The 21,574-nt window shown below is 43.0% G+C and overlaps 3 protein-coding genes across 3 annotated transcripts; 2 read left to right on the forward strand and 1 right to left on the reverse strand.

Moving 5' to 3' along the window:
* Positions 1 to 1,034: 1,034 nt before the first annotated feature.
* ttc29 (tetratricopeptide repeat domain 29) lies at positions 1,035 to 4,644 on the forward strand. Its single transcript, XM_061066633.1, has 10 exons — positions 1,035 to 1,099; positions 1,188 to 1,247; positions 1,970 to 2,130; positions 2,685 to 2,852; positions 2,962 to 3,200; positions 3,400 to 3,504; positions 3,681 to 3,772; positions 4,070 to 4,193; positions 4,289 to 4,378; positions 4,543 to 4,644. Exons 1-10 carry the CDS (start codon positions 1,035 to 1,037, stop codon positions 4,633 to 4,635), a joined length of 1,197 nt encoding a protein of 398 aa, XP_060922616.1. The 3' UTR covers positions 4,636 to 4,644.
* Positions 4,645 to 6,237: 1,593 nt separating this feature from the next.
* Positions 6,238 to 13,736, forward strand: slc10a7 (solute carrier family 10 member 7). The gene is made up of 13 exons (XM_061066299.1): positions 6,238 to 6,444; positions 8,068 to 8,150; positions 8,246 to 8,382; positions 9,373 to 9,448; positions 9,584 to 9,622; positions 9,702 to 9,737; positions 9,868 to 9,951; positions 10,055 to 10,220; positions 10,782 to 10,833; positions 10,990 to 11,063; positions 11,154 to 11,299; positions 11,422 to 11,467; positions 12,052 to 13,736. Exons 1-12 carry the CDS (start codon positions 6,345 to 6,347, stop codon positions 11,440 to 11,442), a joined length of 1,014 nt encoding a protein of 337 aa, XP_060922282.1. The 5' UTR covers positions 6,238 to 6,344; the 3' UTR covers positions 11,443 to 11,467; positions 12,052 to 13,736.
* A 912-nt stretch (positions 13,737 to 14,648) lies between these two features.
* On the reverse strand, positions 14,649 to 18,474 carry LOC132996290 (reelin domain-containing protein 1-like). Its single transcript, XM_061066634.1, has 6 exons — positions 18,273 to 18,474; positions 17,548 to 17,866; positions 17,244 to 17,398; positions 16,976 to 17,140; positions 15,446 to 15,574; positions 14,649 to 15,253 (listed from the first exon to the last, which is right to left on the reverse strand). The coding sequence occupies exons 1-6, from the start codon at positions 18,472 to 18,474 to the stop codon at positions 14,649 to 14,651; spliced, it is 1,575 nt and encodes a 524-aa protein (XP_060922617.1).
* Positions 18,475 to 21,574: the final 3,100 nt, after the last annotated feature.

The raw sequence follows: 21,574 nt of genomic DNA on the forward strand, positions 1-21,574 counted from the left end.
GGAAAAATAAATACATAGCACTTTGACAAATGGTAGAATAATTAAAAATGTATTAACAACTTAACAAAGTGTAGACTATTAAAGGTTTGGTGGTGTTTTTATCTCAGTTAAAGGAGGAGAAACCAGGTCGAGTTGTTTCTGAACCAGGAACCAGTTCTTCTGCACTCAGTGTTGGAATGCGGCCCCGTGCACTGTTGCCATGGTGACGGTGAAGCCTGTCAGACACCGGAAGTTTCGCTTACAGCTGCGGTGACGTCTCTGTTGCTGTTTGTGTTAACGACTTTAAACTGACCGTTGAGGAAAATGCCCGCGTTTTCACTGTTAGCTGTTTTTACTAAAGCGACAAAGAAACTGTGACGTTTTAATAAGGTGAGTTATATAAACGGTTGCTAACTTTAGCTAGATGTTAGCTAAGTGTTAGCCAGGTGTTAGCTAGGTGCTAGCTAGTGCTGGCAAGAAGCATTGACGCTTTCCATCCGATTGGTTCATTTGCTCTACTGCGCCATCAAGTGGACAATACATGTAAAACGGGCAGAGTGATTATAAAAACAGCATGGCTTTGGTGTCTGACGCTTTGAATTGATTCAAATGAATGAATGATGTTTGTGACGTTTTAATAAGGTGAGTTATAGAAACGGTTGCTAACTTTAGCTAGGTGTTAGCTTGGCTTTAGCTAGGCCTTAGCCATATTTAGCCAGGCCTTTACAATGATTCCTTGATTCTTATTTGATTGCAATAGTAACAAAACTATTTTAATCAGGAAAAATAACAAAGAAACACAACCTGCAAATTTAACAACAAATAAAAAGGTTGTGAGGTTTTGTGAAATGCTACCTTCATGGTTATTAAAGTTAAATACAAAAGGAAAGGAAATTGTAATTGTAACATGCAACAGCACCGATATTCATCATCAAAGTCTGGTGTGTGTGTGTGTGTGTGTGTGTGTGTGTGTGTGTGTGTGTGTGTGTGTGTGTGTGTGTGTGTGTGTGTGTGTGTGTGTGTGTGTGTGTGTGTGTGTGTGTGTGGTCAGCAGGATGAAGTCGGTATTGGATGAATTGGATGAATCGCCTCAAGTCGCGTCCCAAGAAGAAGTTTCACAGTGAGTTCAGAGGAAGTTTTACTGTGACTCCATTGATGTTTGACTCTGATATTTTGTTCTCATCTGTGTCACATTGAAACTCTTCCAGGTTCAGAAACAGCCCCAAACAGAACATCTGTGTGCAGATGCTCCTAGAAGGTCACCACAGGTAAATCATCCCCACACTTAGACTCAAGAGGGAGTTTCATTCAGTGGTGGGAAGTAACGAAGTAGAAATACTTTGTTACTGTACTTTAGTAGATTTTTCACATATCTGTACTTTACTTGAGTATTTATTTTCCTGACGACTTTTTACTTTTACTCGTTACATTTGAACAAAAATATGTGTACTTTCTACTTCTTACATTCTCAAACTGTCTCGTTACTTGAGCAGCGGAGGTTGACGCAGCACGCCTCTCTCTCTCTTTCTCTCTCTCTCTCTCTTTCTCTCTCTCTCTTTCTCTCTCTCTCTCTCTATTTCTCTCTCTCTCTCTCTCTCATCTAGGGTTCAAAATTTGTAAAATTATACATTTCATACATTATATTCATATTGTTGTTATAATTTTTCAGTCAGTTGAGATAAATCTTGAGGAGAAACATGTTGGGTTGTTTTGTAGCTGTATAGGACTACTATAACAAGCACTTTGCATTTTTAATTTTGGTACTTGTACTTTTACTTTTGATACTTAAGTACATTTCAACACCAGATACTTTTGATACTTAAGTACTTTTAATATGAGCTACTTTAAGACTTTTACTCAAGTCATTTTCTGACGGGTGACTTCTACTTTTACCGAAGTCACTTTCAGGTAAGATATCTGTACTTTTGCTCAAGTATGGCTTTCAAGTACTTTATACACCACTGTCTCTCTCTCTCTCTCTCTCTCTCAGGTCGTTCTCTGAGCTCTTCTCTCTGCTGCGGTCGGACCACGATCGCAGGGCGGCTGAACCGGGCACTGCGCTCCAGATTAAGGTTCCGCTGGAGGAACAGCCAGAGAAGCTGGAGACGATGAGGCAGCACCTGAGCCGGATCGAGCAGGCGGAAAGCACCGGTACCATCACCTACACATTAATATATAATATTTAACAATTCTTTATTAAAAAGCCTAAAACCCACTACACATATTTTTACTAGTTTGTTGACTTGTGTTCTGACATTATCCAAAATGTTGCTTCATACCCTCATTGACAATAGTGGTGAAAACTACAACTCCCATGATCCCACACAGCTTCACCGCCTCATCAATCTTTTGTTATTGTTTTGATTGGGAGACCCCTAGTGGTCGAAGGTACAGATTACAGGTTGAAGACAGACACACCCTGGAAGTCGTAGTATGTTAAATATTAAATTAAATCCATCCGATAACATAAGTGTGTATTAACTGATCAAATATGTTGCAATTGAATACTTGCAGCCATGCTTATAGGATGTATGCAGAAAACAAGTCTAAATGTCCTTTAGTGAGATGTAAATTAACTGTTACATGGATGATTATACATGTCAATAAATTATGGATTTTCTTAATGTAATTTTTTTTCACCATGCAAGATGAATGACATACATTGTGTTTCCTCTTTGTGTGTGTGTGTGTATGTGTGTGTGTAGGTTCCTGGTCCGTGGTGTGTGAGCAGCGTCTGTTCTTGAGTCGATATTTCTCGGCTCCTGAGGATCATTGGCTGAGTTTGCACTTCAACAAAAGCTGTGCAGAGACTGGGTGCTCAAGATCAGCCACTGAGGCCCGGGCCTGCATGGCTGAGCTCTACCTGGAGCAAGGCACGCACACACACACACAAACACACACACACACACAAACACACACACTGTGGAAGTTAAGGTGAAACACTTCAGAATCAATGTAACTCAGATCCACTCCCTCCTGCAGGAGAGCTGGAGGAGGCGAAGCAGCAGGCGGAGCTGTGCATCAGACAGGCTGAGGTCGGAGGCTGGCTGGACTCGAGCGGCCGGCCCCTGAGGCTCCGGGCCTACGAGACCCTGTGGAGGATCTACGACGCGTTAGCTGCTGCTCCGCTGAACGCTGCAAACTACACCGAAGCCCTGGAGCTGCTCAACAAGGGCTACAGCATGGCCATTGAGTGTAGGTGTGAGTGTGAACGTTTGGAAGTGAATACATCAGCAGGTGGTGTGACTAATGGATGCATTGGAACATACTCTCACACACACACACAGACACACACACAGACACACACACACACACACATACAATATCTACGATAATTATAGACTGAGAGGAGGAGGTGGTGCATGTGTTCACAATAAAAGTAAATTTAACTCTGTGGGAAGTTAGAAATTGAGTGTGTAGTTTCCTGTGTCTGTTTCAGCTGGAGACAAACACTTTGAGGGGGAGGCGGCCTATCGACTGGGACTGGCCTATCAGCTCACAGGAGACCACAACACAGCCAAAAAGGTACCTGTGTGTGTGTGTGTGGCTTCTGTACTTCTGTACTTGGTCTGAGGATACTTTCATTTTCAGTTTAGGTCTGAATTTTAATGACCGTACGAAGATGTAGAGCACAGAATCATCATCATCACTGAAAATGAATCTGAATGTTATTTAATTAAGTAATAAAACTGTTTGTCCAGTTCCTCAACACCTGCATGCAGATTTGTGGCACGATGCAGGACGCTGACGGACTGGGAAAGGCCTACAAGGCTATGGCCAAGTCTATGGAGAGGTACACACAAACAAACACACACACACACACACTCACAGCCATGACTCACTCACATACGACTGATTATTGTACTGCTTGTACTGTATATAATCATCTCATTTGCCCCCCGGTGGCTGGCTGCAGTATTGGCTATAAGCCTCCTCTATATTAGCAGATGGGACATGGACCAAAGTAAAAAACATCAAAGTAGACGTTAAATAAATATTTGTCAAAGATGGTTTCTGTCATGTTTGTAGCTCTTATCACAATGATGAATGTACAAGTGTGTGTGTTCGTGTGTGTGTGTGTGTGTGTCAGTGAGGGTAACACAGACGAGACAGTCCATTGTCTGGAGAAGTTGGTTGACATCACTCGTACCAGTGGACAGCAGGGCGACCTGGCGGACGCCTGCCTGTGTCTGGGCAACATCTACTACAACAAGGTATAAAACACACACACACATTTAATTCTTTGCATTATGCGTTCTCTCTGTCTGTCTCTCTGTCTCAACCTCTCCTGTCTCTCTCTCTCTCATAGCATCAGCACAGCAGAGCCTGTGAGTTCTTCCTCCAGGGTTTCGAAGTTGCCTGTGGCATCAGAAACGTGGATCTGCTGCAGAAAGCACAGGTGCATGTTCATCACCTGAGATCATGTTTTCACACCCGTCCACTTCTGTGTTTGGTTGTTTGTTGCGAGATTACACAAAAGATAATAAACATGGTTTATCCAACACATCTGTTTCCCAGCAAACATCCTCACACACATTCACACCTGTCCCCCCCCCCCCTTAGGTGTTGCTGGGCTGTGCTCGTGCTGACGTGGAGTCGACCTCGCCCGCAGCTGCTGGCCTGGCAAGAGATGAGAGGAAGTCAGGAGCTTGTTAACGATGCCGGTGAAGAAAAAACAAAACCAAAACAATACAGACAAGCTGTTTGATAAATTAATTGTATTATTCACTTTTAATGTGTGTCATATAATCTCATTTGTTTGTTAAATTTTAAATAAATGACTAAAACAGAAGAGGTGTGAACTATACTGTACCATTACTTTTAGTGACAAAGTTCTTCAGCTGTTGGTTTTATTCAACATTATCATCAGATCGTTTTTAACTATTAACAATCCTATAAATTTTTTTCTATGATTGTATTCTGTTTTTACAATTTTGTCCATCTAACCCTCCTTTAATATAAAATAAAACAATCATAATACCAATACTTCCAATTTGCGTAGCGCTAGTCAAGAAACTCAGACAGTTCACGTAGAATTTAAAAAGAAAGATTCCCTTAAGATAAAAAAGATAACATCATTAAACGTTAGAATCTGACCTGAAGAGGTGAGTTTTAGAAAAGATTAAACTTCTTGTAAAAAGAGAGAAAGAAAAACATACTTTGTACCTGTGTCGTTTTTTTTACCTATATTACGGTAACTGAATACAACACTCCATATACACTAACTTCACATCATATGTGATATGTGATAATATAAACCATATTGATATTATATATCTTTTTATACAATAATATTGTCTTTTGCACACTGTCTACATATTCTTACACTCATAGTATATTATATTATCTATTGTATAGTCAAATACTTATATTTATATCTCTACTATATATCATATATTATATCATACTCTCTGTATATTCTTTGTATATATAAGTCTATATACACATATTTATACATGTGTACATGTTATAATTATTATTACTACATTACTATTATTATTATATATACTGTTGCTGCTGCCATTATTACTATATACTGCTATTATATTGGTATAATTACTATCATATATAAATATATATTATGTTATATTATAACTATATATACTGTACTATTTTTATATACTGCCTAACGATAACATTACCATCATATCATCAGTACTATTACCATCATCTTGCCACTGCACCTTATCTTTTATTTATCTTGTGTTTCTGTTTTTTATTCTTTCTACCTCAATATTTTTTATTTTATTCTATTGTATTGTATTTTATTGTATTCAAATATACCGGCTGCTATGACGACTTACTTTCCCTTCGGGGATGAATAAAGTTATCTATCTATCTATCTATCTATCTATCTATCTATCTATCTATCTATCTATCTATCTATCTATCTATCTATCTATCTATCTATCTATCTATCTATCTATCTATCTATCTATCTATCTATCTATCTATCTATCTATCTATCTATCTATCTATCTATCTATCTATCTATCTATCTATCTATCTATCTATCTATCTATCTATCTATCTATCTATCTATCTATCTATCTATCTATCTATCTATCTATCTATCTATCTATCTATCTATCTATCTATCTATCTATCTATCTATCTATCTATCTATCTATCTATCTATCTATCTATCTATCTATCTATCTGAATTTAAACTCTGCGGCGCCTCTGCTCCAGTCGTTACGGTGGCGCTGCGGCCCATGTGACCGGAACCAGGCAGCTCCGGATGTCCCCCTGGTACTCCTGACGGAACATCCTCCGGAGCAGGAGACGAAGCTTGCGGAGCCGCGGGTCCGGCTGGAGAGACGGGGGACGCCGGGCTGATCGGCTGGAGCCCCGGGGGCTGAAACATGGGCCTGCTGGCGAGGGTCCGGAAGGAGTGGTTCATCATCGGCATCGTGCTGGTGATCCTATCCGCCAAACTGCAGCCAGGCTTCGGCGTGAGAGGAGGTGAGAGAGTCGGAGTTTGAGAACCGGAGCTCAGGAAGTTCTGTAGAAACAACCAGGATCTGAGTTAAAGTTTGGAACAAAGATAAAACTTTATACTTTAAACTAACCGGGGACACTCGCTGAACACATCGGCTGGGGAGTCATTATTAAATCTGCGTTTTACTGGAATTAAACTCACAACTTTTGGAAATAAACTCACAACTTTGACTCTGTTTCTATGAGGGGGTGCGGCGGGATTCGTCTCCAAACCCGGTAAATACACGTTATCTCGTGTACGTGAGTTATGCCGAATTAAAAGTTGGATCCTATTGTCGAAGATTATGAAAAAATGAATGACACACAACACGTTGATGTTCGTGTAAAATGGAGAAGACTGTAAAATAGAGGAATTTCTAAATGGCAGTTCGTTATTAAAGTGTGTAGGTGTGTGTGTGGTGACACGTTGCACTCATCAGCACTAATGTAAACACACTGCTGCGCGCTCCCGTGTGCGCGCCCCCGCTGGGCTGAGTTCCACAGTTGAACCATGTGTGACTCACCTGTGTGACACACGGTGAAGTTGGTGTCAGGTTGGACGTTGCTAATTGGACATTAATACTTCAATTAGAGATAATTGATTCCGACAGCTTCCATGTCCCAACATCAAACCAGCTTCACCACGGGGCCCATCTACCTGCTGCTGTTAAATAAAGAAGAGCGAGAGCTGTGATAAAGATAAGTCGAGATTCCGGTCGTGACCTAAACTGATAAGTGGAGATAAGTTCACAACTTCACATGTCGACCTGCAGATTAGATACACTCTGCTACTGTCTGTGCTGCATTCAGGTGCACTGGGGAAACTGCAGCTTCAAACTGCAGAAGACACAGCTGCTTCAGTCTAGAGTAGACCAGGGGTTTTCAACTGGTTTTGTCCCAGGGACCACGATTCTGACTAGAAAGTAATCAGCGGCCCACTCATGTGCCTACGTGCGTGCGTGCTTACGTGTCTGTGTGTGTGCGTGCGTGCATGTGGATTGAAGGAAGTTTTAACATTTGGTTTTCCATGTTGGTTTTATTTAAAGACCTCAAACAAATCTAGACAAATCTGTGTAAAAAACAACAAAAACGGTTGATTTTCAGTGCTTAAGAATTGAAAACAAAATTAAAATGCAGTTTGTAGTTGTACTGCATCTCAGAACCATATGTACATCAATAAATAACGTTCATGACTTAAATGTACAGACATGTAGCCGACATGTTGAACGTTAAAGTAACGGTGATCAATAACAATCAACATAAACTGGTGCTACAACTGAAGAGGGAAGAGGACAAAGGGACAAAGATGACAAAGTGACAAAGATGACAAAAAAATATGTCACAAATGATAATCATACAATATCACACAAACAATTGAGGCCCACTTAAGTTTAACCTCATGATCACCAGCACCTTTATATTTTTTTAGACATATTTTTCTTATTTTAGATATTTTTCACGATATTCAAGAGTAATCTGGAAATGTGTTTGTGATGAGATACCCATTCGGTGTTAAGATTATAAATTACTATTAATATCAAAATGGAGGTCACAGTGGTAAATAAGCTTGTTTTCTGGTCTCTCTCTCTCTCTCTCTCATTCTCTCAGGTCCACTGAAGCCAGAGATCACCATCGCCTACGTCGCCGTCGCACTCATCTTCTTCAACAGCGGCCTGTCGCTGAAAACCGAGGTGAGACAGCGACTGACACCCGCACGCCACCTTCCCTCGTGTGTCACGTGAGTAACACAAAACTCAGTGAGTGTTTCCTGTTTCTGTCTCTGCAGGAGTTGACGAGCGCGCTGCTTCACGTGCGCCTCCACCTCTTCGTGCAGTCGTTCACGCTGGTCTTCTTCCCGCTGGCCATGTGGCTGCTGCTCCGAGTGCTGGGGCTCACCTCCATCGACCAATGGCTGCTCAGAGGGTAGGAAGAGTGGGTCTGTGAAAGCCAGCCTTTGTTCACGTCCCTTCCTCACTGTACCTGAAGGGCGAGTTACTTAAAGACTGAAAGACCCTCTCTGTGTGTGTGTGTGTGTGTGTGCGTGTGTGTGTGTGTGGCCTGAAAAAAGCAACAAATTCAATTCATGGCGTTTAAAGCTGCCTTTCACCCTCCTCACCACATGGGGGCGCTTTGAAATCAAACAGATAATTAGACAGGAGGAACCACAGATATGAACACTAGATATCTCGGCCGCGTTGCCGGCCAACGGAGACGAACGTCACCACATGGCGGCCATCTTGTTGCGGGAGGCTCTCTCACCCATCACATTGTGTTGGTAGTGGTAAATAACCATAACTTGCTAAATTTTCAACCGATTTTGAAACGGTCTGGTTTGTAATAAACGTCAGAGATGTAGATATGACACTGTGTACTTATGAATAATTATGTTATTTTCTAAAAAAAAATAATAATTTATGCAGTGTCATAACTACATCTCTGACGTTTATAACAAACCAGACCGTTTCAAAATCGGTTGAAAATTGAGCAAGTTATGGTTATTTACCACTACCAACACAATGTTATGGGTGAGCGAGCCTCCCGCAACAAGATGGCCGCCATGTGGTGACGTCCGGCTCCGTCGAGCGAGATATCTAGTCTTTATATATATCTATGGGAGGAACCACCTGATGATTAAAAAAGTTTCATTTGATGTGTAATAATCCCACTGGGCTGCTTTCATGTGATTTATCTGGTAACAAAGACTTTAATGTGTAAACCGCATTTTATTTTGAAAAGCTCCTACTGCGAGGGTAGGTTAACTGTCATTGATCACTTTTGTCTAATGTGATTACATCGTTCTAAATGTGTCTGACCTTTGACCTTTTGAACGACGAGGAGGGTAAATGATTGTTCCTGGCCTTTCTCTTTCTCCGTGCTCGTCCTCCTCTCCATCCTGCTGTCGTGGTTGCCTAGGTTACAGACGGTGAGCTGCATGCCCCCTCCGGTGTCGTCCGCCGTTATTCTCACCAAGGCGGTCGGAGGCAACGAGGTAACACGCTCACATGTTCGCAGGTTATTGTCCTCCAGTGTTTGACGGATGGTGTGATGCTAAGGAGCAATGAGCGGCGTGTTGACATGGTAACCGACTGTGTGTGTGTGTGTGTGTGTGTGTGTGTGTCTCCAGGCGGCCGCCATCTTCAACTCTGCGTTCGGGAGCTTCCTGGTGAGATGCCTTCAGGGTCGGACTGTGAATTATGAATGAACGTTGGTTCAGGGTGTAACTGTGTGGTTTGGTTCTGCAGGGAATCGTCGTGACTCCGGTGCTGCTGCTGATCTTCGTAAGTCCGACCTGTTGAAAACAAAAACACACTGCAAATAAAGATGAAGGTCGAGTCTCCTCTTCCTCCTTGCGTGTGTTGTAACCCCTCTCTCATGGTTCTTCTCCTTCTCCTCTTCCTCCTCCTGCAGCTCGGCTCCTCATCGTCCGTTCCCTTCTCCTCCATCTTCTCTCAGCTCTTCATGACGGTCGTGGTGCCGCTGGTCCTGGGTCAGGTATGAGTTTGTGTGTCAGTGTGTTGTAGTTGTTCAGCGTTGATCTCGTCCTGAACGTCTCTCCTGTGTGTGTGTGTGTGTGTGTGTGTGTGTGTGTGTTCAGGTGTGTCGAAGGTTCCTCAGGGAGTTTCTGGAGAGGAAGAAGCCTCCGTTCGGCGCCGTCAGCAGCGCCGTCCTCCTCATGATCATCTACACCACGTTCTGTGACACGTTCAGCAACCCCAACATCGAGCTGGACCCCACCAGTCTGCTGCTGGTCGTCCTCATCAGTCAGTACCAGCGCCTGCCACTCACAGCACAGTTTCTCCACGGAAACACAACCAAAACATGTTGACAAAGCTGGAACCTTTCAGGAGATATTCAAGATTTAAATAATCTAGCAAAATAAAATAAGATGCAGCTTCATTAGATTGTATTCATCTAAGTTCAGGGATAAAATAAGAAGGATAACTCCTTCTCTAATGAACAGGTTTCTCTGGTGTTGGGCCTCAGTGGCAGCGATAGGCAGAGGCTGGTGTTATTTATGTTTTCAGGTTGTCTCTCTGGAGGTAATGAGGAGATCACTTGACACAAAATAAAACCCTGTCACCTTCTACACATAGTTTTCTTAAGGAAGAAACAACTTGTGTCTAGCATGCTCCAGTTGTTGCCACCAGGGGGAGACAGACCATCAGCCTGTGAGGATGTTCACACCATCCGCTTGTCTTGAGACTTTAGACAAAGCTAAATAAACACAAAGTTCCCTGATCTCTGTTGATGTCAGTTGACTGGTTTAATTTTGAATGTAAACACCTATTGACCGGTCAAAATCTTTTCCTTGCTCCCCACAGTTTTCTCCATCCAGCTCAGCTTCATGCTGCTCACGTTCACCTTTTCTACCAGGTGAGTCTCCTCCCTCTGTTTTACATCCTCCTTTACTTCTCCTTCTGATTTTCTCCTCACTCTTTTTCCTGATAGAAAATGACAAATTGAAGGAAACTACCACTGTAAGGACGGAGGGTGTGAAAAAGAATCTGACTCGTGTTTGTTTGTTTTCAGGGCTGGTTCAGGATTCAGTCCTGCAGACACTGTCGCCATCATCTTCTGCTCCACACACAAATCATTAACCCTGGGTAAACACACACGCATCACAACACACACACACACACACACATAAACCATCTTTGACTGACTTCTTCATCTTGTGTTTGCTCCGTGTCCAGGCATCCCCATGCTGAAGATCGTGTTCGAGGGCTACGAGCACCTCTCCCTGATCTCGGTTCCCCTGCTGATCTACCACCCGGCTCAGATCCTGCTCGGCTCCGTCCTGGTGCCGACCATCCGCAGCTGGATGACCACGCAGCAGAAGGTACGCGCCGATCGCCGCCGACGCCTCAGTGCGCTGGGTCAGAGCTCCTAGTCCGACCAGTTAACAGGCCGCGGGCTGCATTCCAATACTCACCTGGTCACCTTTTCTCCTTCTCCTCACAGTCTAGTCTGTTGTTGAGATAGGGCCGCGTTCCAACACTACTGTCCTGTGAGTAGAGAAACGACTCGAACCGACAACAACTGATTTAGTTATGGAGTAATGTCTGTGGTGAATCTGTGACGGTGCGTCCAGCAGCTTCCTGTGGGTTTTCTGATGTCAGTTTAAAATCTGTCCTAATGCGATCTGAGTGAAACAGCTCTCCCTACTGGCAGGAAAAACAATCTGCTGCTGGACTCACTGCTGCAAATTCACCAGCTTCACTTGAATCAAGCCCCAGATGGGTTGGTGGTGGTGGTTTTAATGGTGATGTTTAAAGGGCTAGTTCACCCCCCCCTGTATTATGTTCAGAGCTGCTGACAGCCTTTGACTCAATCTTTTCTCTGAGCGTGAATGGAAATGACCTAAGAACCTTTTGTTTTCTGACTTTTGAATCATTTCTACAAAAAAATTCTAATCAATTCTACGTTTTGCCGTTTGATCTTTTTAAATCAGATTTTTTTTTAAACTTCCTGTGACATTTAATTCTCACTACTCTAATTATTTCCACCGAACCTGGTGACGGTTGGAGATTCACTGATCATGCTCACTAGCTGAAGAGCTCCCTCTCTGACACTCTGTGCTTCTCTGTTCAGGTGGCGAAGACGCAGCCGCCGCTCCAGCCCATCTGACGGAGAGGGAATCGGTGTTTCCATGGTTTTTTGCACTGCGATACAAAGTGGACTGTGGCGGAGTCACGTGTGCCTTACAGCAACCAATCAACAGAGACCTCAGCGTGGCGAAGGAGACGAGTTGCCTTGATTTTCTCAGTTTCTACGTGAATTGTATTTCCAACTTTTATATTTAAAAGAAGCTAAAGTACATGATTTATTTTTGTATGGAATAACCCAAAAGAATCCTGTTTGGGTTTTTTTTGTAACGAAGAGGGTTTGTTATGAATAACACGCCAACGGGGACGTGGCGGGTGGAGTTACTGGGACCATTGATTTTTTTTTTTTTTTTTTCTTGCTATTTTCTACATTTTTCTACAAATGTGAATGATTCCCGCACTTAACTTATCGATATAATCAAACTAATGCTGGACGATCCGACTTTAAATGTACGGTGGAATATTGACAGCTTGTTTTGATTGTTTTACACTTTCAGATATAAGCTTTTGTATTTGTGGAGGAAGGAGCAGTCCTGAGGTGAAGGACTAATGTTGAACGAATGATCGATCCAAATAACGAAGGTACAACATGCGCACTGTTGTAATGAATCTAATTTAACAACCAAAATATCATCGTTCTTCCCGGATCTATACACATTCTTAGGTTTCCTTTTTTTTTTTTTTACATTATTCACAAATGTACTTAAACTGTACGTATATTTGTTCTTTTCTACGTTATTTGACGTACACGTCTGATTTGGACCAAGCAGGAAGCAAGAGGAGATTTCCAGAACCACACAGTTTACTCTACTTATGTCCTGACCTCATGTAGTGTTGCTTGTCAGAAAAATTTAACATTTTGAAATAAAACATTGTGAGTAATTTGTGAAACTCGACAGTTTTCAATACAAACAAAACAACAAATAAACATTTAAACAGACATGGACGGCCGTCCTCAGATTGACACATTGTTGAAACATGTACATTCAGCCCTTTTATAGGCTGCTTTCTCTATGTTGTTGCTATCTCTATGCTAAATCTGTGAGAGAAAGGAATAAGGAGTATCAAATACAGAATGTTGGTTAGTTGTGCCGCTTTCTTTGCTGCTTGAGCATTACCTGTTGAAACAGAATCAACTTTAGTTTGAGCTTCTCACTTACAGTCAGATATCACTGTAGGGAGTAAAAATGGCTCTTAATAGAATTAGGTTGTTGCTCTGGCAGTATAGAATATGGCATTAACGATGCCATATTCTATACTGGTCTTAGACAGAGAGGCTGATCCAATTCCAAGCTATCTAATTTCTTTGAGGAGAAATAAGCCCCTGGTCGTTGCACTATACTGTTGTCATGTCATGTAGACGGATCCGTGCTCTCCTTCCGAACGACGTATTGCTGCTCACATTCGTATCATTTTGTCTTGGTGGGTCTACAAATTAATCTGTATGTATAATTTTTCCTTTTGTTTATTCCGTCAACTGAAAACTTTAAATCCATTTTAAAGAGATGAATGTTAGAGAAGCAGGAAGAATCTGAAATGTAGGCGACGTTTAAAGTGCGATTGATTTTCCAGCTGTTTATTTTTACAATTTTGAAGATGGTGAGTTTGGTATGTATGGGTATTGTTTATTTAAAAAAAACAACTATAAGGAAATAAAAACTTTACATTCTATGATATGTTGTGGCAATATCTCTTTTAAATGGACCAGATATGTGTTTCTTACATTTTGTTGTCTGACCAAAAGAAGAAGAACACTGAGACTCCCAAGGAAGTATTGGCAGCTCATTAAATCCACTGACCCAGCTTGTGTTTGACAGATGGTCCTTCTGTCTCGTCATTTGAAGAAGCACGGCTAAAATAAGCCTCTTCACCAGACCCTGGAGGCCTTGTGCTCTTCGGATCACACAATCAGACCCTTTAGATTTTATATGACTAAGCACAGCAGTGACACCCAGGACAAAACACGTGACAGTGGAAAAATACTTTATTATTAAGTGCATCCAAAAGACATAAGTTTAAAGCTATATCAGCACACAAAACTGGGATTTATACAATCAAGTTCTCCAGTTATGCAATCATAAACATCTACTGTGTATCTAGTTAAAAACTATACATTTTCATGTGAAAAAAGTGTCCACCATATGGTGTATGTCATCCTCGTGTCTACGATACCTTAAAAAAAATACTAGTTCTCTAAACATGTTGGTGGCAAGAACATTTTATTCCAATTTCCCAGAAAGTTGTCCAGGAGGACTGAAGAAAGTTTGTTTATACATGACAACAAGATTAAAACACTTAATGACCTGCAGGATTGCTCGAGGAAACATTTTTAGAAAGTGTAAAAGTATTAATGTTAATATTTATGTTCATGATTTGTTATCCTGTTAAAATAGCTAAGTGTAATTTTAATTTGATTTAAAAGTCATTCTGGGTTCACTAGCTTCCTACAAGCAAGGCATTGTTGGATGTTTGTGTTTTCCAGTTGTGGTTATTTCTGCCCTCACAGCCGCTCTGATCTTGAGACGTATTTTGAAATCTTCTCTGTCAATTTGTTCATATATTATTACATATGTTGCCTGTATTTCAGTCTCCAGGTGGTGTCAGTATATCGTACTCTGCCAGAAGCACAAAACTGTTTTCTCTGATTCTTCGGACTCGGACCAAGTCCCCACACTCCTGGACATGGATCAGGCCTCTCTCTCCTCTCTCTCCTCGCTGTCCTCTCTCATACTCTCTCTCCCTGTCGTTCAGCGTCACCGCTGTCCGTTTACCACAGGCCTGCCGGTACATGTACCTCACCCCAACCACCAGCACCATGCCTAAGCCCGCTGAGCAGCCCAGCAGCATGCCCAGCTCCCAGGCACTGTGTCTGGGGATAATGTTTGGATACTTCCCGTCTTTGTCTGGAGTTCCAGGGGGATTGGGAGGACGTTTTGGTTTAGTATCCGTTTTGGGAAGGTGTGTTTTCAACTCGTAACCCAGATTTAGTTTAAAGTTTGGGTCAAGGTTTGGATGAGGTTCGGGATTCGGATGAACCAGTGTTCTCTGTGTTGCTGGGGTGAGGTCGGGCTGAGGATCTGATGGGGCAATGTGATGCTGGATCAGCAAACTCTGGCCCATGGTCAGCTTCTGGGAGGGCACAGGGGAAGGAGAGGGCATGGGGGGGTGGTACAGAGAGCGAAGGGGAGCTGGAGAGGGTCTGAGGGGAGGGGAGGTAGACTGGAGGGAAGTAGGAAACGAGGAACCCAGTGAGATGGAAGAGGATATTCCAGTCAAAGGAGGAGGTGAAGGTGAAGGAGAGGAAATGGAAGAGGTGGATGAGTCAGTGGAGGGGAGGGCTGATGAGATGGGGGAAGAAGAGGATGAGGAAAAAGTCGAACCCGTGTTCAACTTCGAAGAGGTAAAGGGAGACGAGGAAGGATTAGTTGAGGGGACCGGGGGAAACAGGGCAGCTGGTGATGGGTGGTGGGAGGAGTACGGTACAGGATAAGTAGGGGAAGGTTGGATAGCTGGGAAAAGAGGAGGAACCGAAATTGGGGAAGGAGAAGGAGGAGCAGATCGGGCAGGAGCTGTTTTTGGTTGTTTTTTTAAAGAGGAGGATGAGGAATGAGTGAACAATGTTGATCTTAAAGATGGATGTACCGTTACCTCGGTGGAACTTCTAGAGGGATACAGAGGAGTGGTAGATCTAGGATTGATAAGAGTAGATTGAGGCAAACTAGGAGAGGAAGACGAGGCTGAAGGTTGAAGGGTAGACCCGGAAGAATTAGGTGAAGGAGTGGTTGAGGGGAAAGCAAAAATAAGGGTAGTGGTTTTGATAATTGCTTGAGGCTGATGATTTGTGACATGGTTTCCCTGATTTGTAGCAGAGACTGAGTAAAACCTTGATGTGAATAGTAGAGAGTTCAAAGATGTAAGAGTTACTGAGGATTGAGTTGGCTTCGATTCAAAGATGAAGTCCGGGGGTGCACCAGTTTGGGAATGGGGCTGTGGTATGGGAGAGACACTCGAAGCCTCAGGTGGTGTGTCCCATTGGGATTGGTCTATCCGGGGAGTTTGAGTGGGGATAGTTGGGGACAGGGCTTTGGTAAAGCTCCTCAGAGGGGCAGATGTTTGAAGCTGAGGGTAAGATGGACTGGTTTCAGCCTGAGGTTTGGTTATATCACTCACAGGCTTGTAGAGTGTGTTAGGTAGGGCCTGAGATGGGGTTGAAATGGTGTGGTACTGGGGAAGGGATTTGGATTGGGAGGTTTGAATTGGAAGGAAAGATTTGGATGAAGAAGTTTGGAGATAGAGGGAAGATTTTAGGTGAGAATTCTGGGGCTGGGATGGTGACTTGCTTCCAATTTCATCTTTTATTAGACTAGTTTTAGACTCAGTCAGGTTAGTTCCCTGGGGCTTAAAGGAACTACTCTGGGTCTTGAACTTTACTGTATTAGTATGATCCTGGAATGGTTCTCTTGGCTTGTGGGTACTGACTCTTGGGGAATTTGTATTGCTGAAGCTGTCATTGGTTGAAGGTGTATATGAGGTGGTTTGGGTATTTACCATTTTGGTCCCTGTGGACAGTTTTGGATCCGGTAACTTTGTCTTTGCCTCTTTTGTTTCCATATCAACATCATTTAGAAGAGGGAGGGAGGAAAGGGACAGAGGACTGGTCAAGGTTTGAACGGTGATGTCTGGTAAAACAGTAGGTCGGGTTCCTGCAGCCTTCTCAGCTGAGGAGATTGAGGCTGTTGGAAAGTGTTTGGACAGGAAAAGAGAGCGTTTGAGTTCCTCAGTACCAGTCACAAAGGTTCTTGTGTCACTTCCTGTTTCTCCTGTCACACCAGTGAGGACTCCTGTCCTCTCCCTGCCACTGGAAGCCTTTTGAAGAGTTCCTGAAGTCTGTGGGCTGTTCCTGTCATTACCTGCCTGGTTGGTCAGGTGGTCTCTGCCAAGGCTGGGACGGGTGACTGGTTCCAGGGACCTGTAGCGTTGGGTTCCACTGCTTCCTGGTAGACTGTGTCCTGTGGTAGTAGCAGGGTTGGCTGCCTGGTTTGTTGGTTTGTTTGACGCGCTGTAGGCTCTGAGAGCTGTGAGGCAATAGGGTGAGAAAAAGGAAAGTATCTGTGTCATTGAAGTGTAGATACAACGACAGGAAGAAGCCAACTTCAATCATGACAAAGGTTTGCGTACCTGGCAGTGCAGCAACTTCATATTCCTGCAGTGCAGAAGTTTCTCCATCAACCTTTGGGGTTTTGCTCCCACTCACAGATCTGCGACTCCCATCATGCACCACTGCAGACTCAATACCTGCCCAATACACAAAGTACGACTGCACCACTGTGATGCTGGAATGACAGAGATTTGAGTGTTGTTGAATAAAAATTATATAATTGTGGAAAAAGCTATGGAGATAATGACACATTGACGTTACACTTTGGATTCTGATGACGTTTCTCTACATTTCCTTTCACAAATATCAGTAGACTGTACTTACTAGAAGCGTATGTCACCCATTGGGGCATCAGGAGCTCTCCACACAAACGAAAGGTTTCTCTTGAGCTGTTTATCCGAGTGGGTGAGGGTGTCGCCGTCTGAGAGGCAGCGCAGGGTGTGAGTTCCAGGAGGAGTGAGCGTCCAGGAGCCACCCATCACCACTGGGCCGGCTCTTGTGGACCTGACGCCTGTTTTGACTCCACTTCTGGCCCGGACCCCGACTCCAGGTCCAGCTCCAGCTTCAGCTCTTCCCCCGGACCCCTCCACGCTCCGGGCCTGGAGCAGGAAACCCATGAAGTCCCGAGAGCTTCGGACAGTTACTGAGGATCCAGGCGTGGATACGAACAAACACAACGAAGAGATATTAACCAAGTTGTTGTTGTAGTGTTGTTACAATTTACTGTTAAATGAGGAACCCAGGTGATGAAAGGGTTTAAGGTGCCGACCATGTGGCATGACATATACTGTAGACAGCCACCAGGGGGCAATAAAGATGATTTGGCTTCACTTTTGGAAGCTGTCATGACGTCCATATTTATTCAAAGTCTATGGATCAGGTTGGCTTAAAAGTTAATGTACGAGAACATTGGACTACAGACAGAACTTAGTAATTTATTGTGTCAATTTGTGAGTTAACGGACAATAAATGAATGCTTCAGGTAGAAGTTAGTAGATATGAATCAAAGTTAGAGGAGGAGTTAGGGTTAAAAAATATATAATGACTACCTGTGATTAGCTGTCCCGGCAGGTAAGAGGAGGCGGACGTGCGCAGGGTGACGAAGCTGTGGAACGGGTCCTGGGGTTGAGCACGAATGTGACCGGGAATCATTTCCTGACAGGAGGTGCGGCTCGCCCCGCGGGAAAACGACAGGGTGGGTGGAGCCAGCGAGAATAAGACCACCCCCAAACAGAGGAGGGTAGACGGCATCTCTGCAGACAAATACAAATTATTGTACATATATTTTTTAATTTTCAATTAGCTTGGACTTGATCCAGTCCCTGTCTTCAGTGCAGCACATTGTGTTTTGTAAAGTGTTTGCATGGGTCCTGTGAGCTTATCACACTCGTCAGACCACATTCAGTGCTCGTTAACCTTGCTTTAGTCATAAATGTGGGTTAAACCACATTCTTCTCATTGTGTCGGTGAATCGTACAAATAATTGAACACCTGTGTTGTGTCTCACGTGGTGTACAGATTGAAGACGTGAGGATTAACTGAGAAGAGAACAACACATGACAGGGAGAAAATAAAATAATCCGAATAATGTTTGGTCCTTGGTCGGTAATTGAGGGGATTAAGAATATATTTGTATAAACGACAAAAGCTGTTTTAAATCCTGTCTCGTATTTAACGACACTGTTTTTCTTTTTGATTTTGCTGCTGTCATGTCCAGTCAGAACATCCTCAATGATCAGACGTCACTGATCAGACGTCTGTAAATATATAAATATATATATTACACAGGAACAGATGAGAGTGCGGATGAATCTATCCGGGAGCATCCTTACCTCATGGAGCAACGACTGTCAGGACGTCCAGAAAATCTCTTTCTCTTCCTCTTTTTCAGTCTTCACAGTCCTGCGGTTCAGTTTTTGTGTGGTTGAGCTTTGCTTCAACCCTGTGGACTGTCTGTATCCAGAGATCAGTGAGGGTGAAATTAAAGTTGGTTTGAAGCTTGTGAGTGGGGGGGGTCTGACAGTTTGGGTCCAGGATGTGGAGGGAGGGGGGTCGCATCCCTAAGCCCACCATCGCAAATAATAGATGCTTTACAGGTTTGGGGTTGCCAGGTTGTGGAAAATATTCCTCCAGGATTATGCCATTTTATATAAATGTAAGAAGTGAAACTGAAAAACATTATATTCACAGATAAAATGTTTCAGCCCATTGTTTTGGACGTGTTGCTGCAAATTCACAATTTCTACATTTCAACTTGTCTCTATATGATGTTTAAATAAGGTTATTTGGGAGTTGAACACGTGTACATGAACATGCTCGTGGATGTTTAGATAACGTTAAAATTCACTGAAGACTCCAGAGGAGGAAGTCTTTCTTCTCTTTTCTCATGGAGGGTTTTCTTTGAGATTAAGACCACACACTCACACACACACTCACACACACACACACACACACACACACACACACACACACACACACTCACACACACTAACAGGATGTACACCAGCTGTAGCCGCCTCCCTCCAGGATCCCCCCCCCCCCCCCTTAAATTCAATCAAGCTCCACCAAAGCACACACACTCATAGACATCAGTAAATGTAGGGGGGGGGGGGGAGAAAATGTTTGACTCACTTTATAAAACAATAATAACCACGAGTTAAAAGAAGAAATCATAAGAATATTAAATAATAAATGGGTGTGCTGAAACGTCTACTAGGTGACGTCATGTAATGGTTCCTGAACCCTGTGAAGCCCCCCTCCCCCCACCCTCCCAGCCTCCGCAACCCCAGCAGCCAATTAGGAGGCTGTGCTTCCCTCCACTACCTCAGTGCAGCCCTCAGGTGGACCTGGATCAGTCACGCTCACAGAGCTCAGGTGAGACAGATGGTTTGAGCTGATCCTGGTTTTCTTTATGTTCCTGGACTTTGATTTTGATGCTAGAACAGAAACAACCGTCTTATATTATTATAACGTGATTTGACGGTGAACGTGTTCTGCAGCCGGAGCCTCACCTGGTGAAAGATCAACAAGCTGCTGCCTGAGGACCTGGTCGAAAACCGCTGTATTTTGTTAACATTCAAGATACTCTGACGTCAAAGCAGGTAAACCATAAATAATATGAATGTTTATATAATATAATATATGATGAATAATATGATGAGAGTCCTCCTAATTCATTTCTTTTACAAAGGTCATGGGAATAAATAAAAGGGACGAAACAAACAACACAAATAATCAGAAGAAAGTAAAATAATTTGTTGAGCATTCCTGTCTTAAATCCTATCATTATGCAAATATATTGGCATGTATCCAGAGATAATGCTGATGCGTTGAGGCAGCTCAAAGATGAAAGACAGATTCATCTTAATTGTTCACATACTTTTCCAGTCTGCTCTGTGTTCCTGTTTGAACCATGTCAGTTTGTTCTTTGTTATAATCTGAACATGTTGACAAGTTATCTTCTCACTGTAAATGCTGTGTATGTGTTGTGTTTTTTTACAGATTATCCATGGTTTGTGTGTTGGCCCTCCTCCTCTTCACAGCCCTCCTGACAGAGTCGTTCTCTGAAGTTAGGAATGTGGACTCTCACTCAACAGGTTTTTCCCGTCGTCATTTGTTACTATGGGATATTAGCTCACAGAAACTCGAATCTGGAAAGAATCAAAGTATTCATTTCTTTAAGAAAACATAAGCGGCGTGTGTTCCTTTTGTCTTAACTGCCATCTTCTTCTTTTTCACAGTGTGTCGCAGGTTGTGTTAAGGCGTGTTGTTTTATCCTATATAATGAGAGAAGCCGATCCAAGATTTTGGTTCAATCAAATGTTTTATTTAAAGATACAATGAAGAGTTATTCATAGCTATGGACAATTATCACAGCCTATGCTAATTAAGTTAGCAGTAGGAAGATGAAAATGGCCCCGAACAGCAGCGGTTTGGTATAGTTATAACAGTAGATTTGATGTGATTGGTTATGAAATATTTGGAGGGGAGTCACCGAAAATCACTTTGGATCTCCCTTATTGGTCCAGCCGCAGTCCCACGCCTCTTGTCACCGAATCCAGGAAGTGACATAGCAGCAGCTCTCAGTCATGTTCCTACGCTACTCTGCTGGTTGCTAGGGCAACCCTATCTACCCTGACAGTCTGATGTTGTCTCGTAATTCAGCCTTGAGTAGAAAGTGTCTTGGTCCAGCCATCTCGGCTGCACCAACTTAACCATAACAAACTCTCTTCGACTCTCCTATCAGGACAGCTGTTAGACTGACCATCCTCGTGACGTACAAACATTATTAGCAAATTCCAAATATTAAATATGATAAGCGAAAGGTTGAAAATAATGATTTGTATAAGGT

This window comes from Limanda limanda, chromosome 22 (assembly GCF_963576545.1).
Source record: "Limanda limanda chromosome 22, fLimLim1.1, whole genome shotgun sequence".
In the NCBI taxonomy this organism is placed as follows: Eukaryota; Metazoa; Chordata; class Actinopteri; order Pleuronectiformes; family Pleuronectidae; genus Limanda; species Limanda limanda.